Source organism: Quercus lobata, chromosome 12 (genome assembly GCF_001633185.2).
Source record: "Quercus lobata isolate SW786 chromosome 12, ValleyOak3.0 Primary Assembly, whole genome shotgun sequence".
NCBI classification, from domain to species: domain Eukaryota; kingdom Viridiplantae; phylum Streptophyta; class Magnoliopsida; order Fagales; family Fagaceae; genus Quercus; species Quercus lobata.
Window position 1 is genome coordinate 40,653,214 of NC_044915.1, and position 3,088 is coordinate 40,656,301.

Consider the following 3,088-nt stretch of genomic DNA (forward strand, 5'->3'; position numbering starts at 1 on the left):
CATTCATATCATCAAGTCGAGGTGCCTTTGTTGGTGCCATCTGAAACACCGTCGCCTTTATTTCATTTGCACTAAACTCACTGGATAGAATCTGAATCATACTGGGGGTCACTTTGTTAGTCACCTTGCTTAAGCACTCCTCCATCCGATCACAGTTATTTGCAGCAAATAAATTGTTAAAATAATCACTTGCCACATTGGCTGTGTCCTCCACCTCTTCCACCCAAACACCCTCTGAGTTTGTAATTTTCTGAATGTGGTTTCTTCACTTCCTTTGTGATGCTTTGGCATGAAAGAATTTTGTGTTTTTATCCCCATGCTTTAGCCATGATATTCTTGACCTCTTAGCCCAAAAGATTTCTTGCTTGAGTAATAAATCATCTAATGTTTTCGAAACAGCCAAGAACTCAGCTCTAGAAGCTTCTGTAACCTCTTCAGAATTCAACATGTCGAGCCTTTTTTGCAACTGTTTAATGGCTTTTTTATCCGGGTTTGTTTTTCCAACACCTCACGCCCTTAGTTCCACACCACAAGCCTCTATTTTCTGTTTTACTTGAGCTAGCTCGAACCCTTCATTGCCATGCATATTCAATGCATTCTCAACCACGCCCCCACACTCTTCCCACATAAGCCAAGCTTCCTCAAATTTAAAACCTCCACTCCTATTTGCTCCGTGCTTCGCATAACTCTTCATTTGGAGAAGAATAGGAAGGTGATCAGAGGCATGTGGAGAAAGATGGAAGAGTTTGCTTAAAGGAAACCTGTCCCTCCACTCCTTTGTTGCCACGGCTCGTTCTAAGCGGACTTTCGTATTAGCATCACCTGGCCTTTTGTTGTTCCAGGTATAAGGATAGCCATGATATCCCAAGTCTTTAAGCTTACAATCATCCAGTGCTTCTCTAAACGACTCTACCTGACTCATTTGGCAAGGTCTCCTACTAAGCTTCTCTGAAGAATGAATAATTGCGTTAAAGTCCCCGATACATAGCCATGGTCCGTCCACCAAGGTCTTTAAATGGTTAAGCAGTGCCCAAGATTTAGTACGTTGAGCTTGGTCAAGCCACCCATAAAAACTTGACAAAAACCACATGAAGCCATCATCCTCCTTTACCTTGACTAAAATATGATTAGCTGTAAAGTTTACTAACTCTACATGTACATCTGTCTTCCACAACATGGCCAACCCACCCCCTGTATCCGGCTGCTTTACAATAATACGATTCTGATACAGCAAATCCCCATAAAGCTTATCAAAACCTTCTTTATCTAATATTGTTTCCATCAAAAAACACACCATGGGAGCTTGTTCCCTCACAATTTTGCGAAGGCTTCAACCTGTCCAAGGGTTCCCAAGCCCTTGGCAGTTCTAGCTTAGGAGTTTCATTGCTCCCGGCAAGGGTGCCTCTCCACCCCCGCCGATAACACATTAGCTACTGCTGCTGTTTCTTCAACCTTTCCTTTCTTCGTGCTCTGCTCATCTGCTTCCTCATATGGGCCTTGCATTGAATTTCTTTTTCCTAAAGATTGAGTGTTGGTAGCCCCATTTTTCCCACCAGGCCCACACTCCATACGTATCAATCTCACCCACATTGATTTGGGCTTGGACATAGTCAGCCCAATTGATCCATGCTCTTGCACGTCAACAGTATCCTTTTTGGCAGTTGACACATCTTCACGTGATCTCAATAACGTGCTACTCCCATCAGTCTCGGTTCCATGTATAATGTCTCCATTTAATGTGCCTTTGATTTCGTTATTCTCATTATTGGGCAGCTAATTTGTCAGGTCACTTCCTACAATCTCGCTCCCTTCATTAACGTCATTAATGCTTTCCTTAGGGTTTGTCCTAGTAATCTCAACAACCATTGCCGATGCTGCCACCACCGGATTTTGTTCATTCATCGTCCCTTCATTATCACTGTGAGTATGGTTCATGTCGTGCTTCGGTGAAGTTCTTGGACGACTTCCCGAGGCTTTTAACTAGTCACCGTACTGGTATTTGACCTCTTTGTTGCCTTTCTCCGTTTCAAAATGCCCAACACAGTGCCGTATATCATAACCCAAGAGACCACAAAAATGACAGAATATAGGCAACCACTCATACTTGAAGGTAACCCACGTACGTTCCCCATCCGTTCTAGCTATGTATGCTCCACGTCGAAGAGGTTTTGTAATTGGAAGAGCAACCCGGACTCTCATAAACAAGTTCTGTTCCTCCTAGCGCCTCCTTTTTTCAACCTCCTCCACTACACCCAATCTGCTCCCTATCCTTATTGCCACAACAGAAGAAATCATGTCAAAAGGGGCTTCCCATATTTGGACCCAAATAGATGCAGTGTCCCATTTGATGTTTGCTGCCGTCATTCCCTTCTGCCACCTTTTAAGCATGAGAAGTTGATTATCAAAAGTCCAAGGCCCTCCTCTCAGTATCCTACTCAAATCAAACTCGTTATTAAACTTAAACTGGAACAAGTTTGGTCCAACCTCCAAAATGTGAAGCTTGTTCTCCAAACCCCACGCTCTTCGTATGGTATTCTTTGCTGCCATTTTGTTGAAAGCTTTGCATGTTAAAAATTTGCCAATGAGACTCAAATTACATCTCTCAATCTCTTCCATTCTTCCTTCATTCGTTATCTCAATTATTTCCTCTTCATCCGCTGTTAGCTTCTTTTTTTCCAACCCATTAAGCACATCGTCCGCCATTAGCACCTGTGATAGAGACTAAGACAATAGAATAAAAAAGAAAAAGAGAAATACCCTTAGGATTGACCTAGGGGAGGGAGTGCTCGTTAGAAACGTGAGGAAGGGCTCCTATAGAGAGGAGAGAGGTAATTATAGCAAATATCATTTTTTTTTCTCTCTCTCTTTCTCTTCATTTATTTTTCTCTTCTTTATTATCATTTTAGACTCTCTCTCACTTTATTATTCTTATATTAACATTATCACTTTCCACTTTATCTCTTATTATTATTATTATTATTTTTCTTTGCTAGTACAAAGAAATTGTAATATTTCATATATTTGTGTGTTTGTTTTGTGTGTGTGTGTGATTTTTTTTTTTTTTTTTTTGTGACGTTGATATATTAAG

The 3,088-nt window shown here is 41.3% G+C and overlaps 1 protein-coding gene across 1 annotated transcript; it reads right to left on the reverse strand.

The window, feature by feature from the left end:
* Nucleotides 1-2,217: 2,217 nt before the first annotated feature.
* Nucleotides 2,218-2,703, reverse strand: LOC115970653. Its single transcript, XM_031090248.1, has one exon. It carries the CDS (start codon nucleotides 2,701-2,703, stop codon nucleotides 2,218-2,220), a length of 486 nt encoding a protein of 161 aa, XP_030946108.1.
* Nucleotides 2,704-3,088: the final 385 nt, after the last annotated feature.

Excerpts from the sequence above, each read along its gene's own strand:
- LOC115970653 (XM_031090248.1), bottom strand. The coding sequence starts at position 2,703 with ATGGCGGACGATGTGCTTAATGGGTTGGAAAAAAAGAAGCTAACAGCG.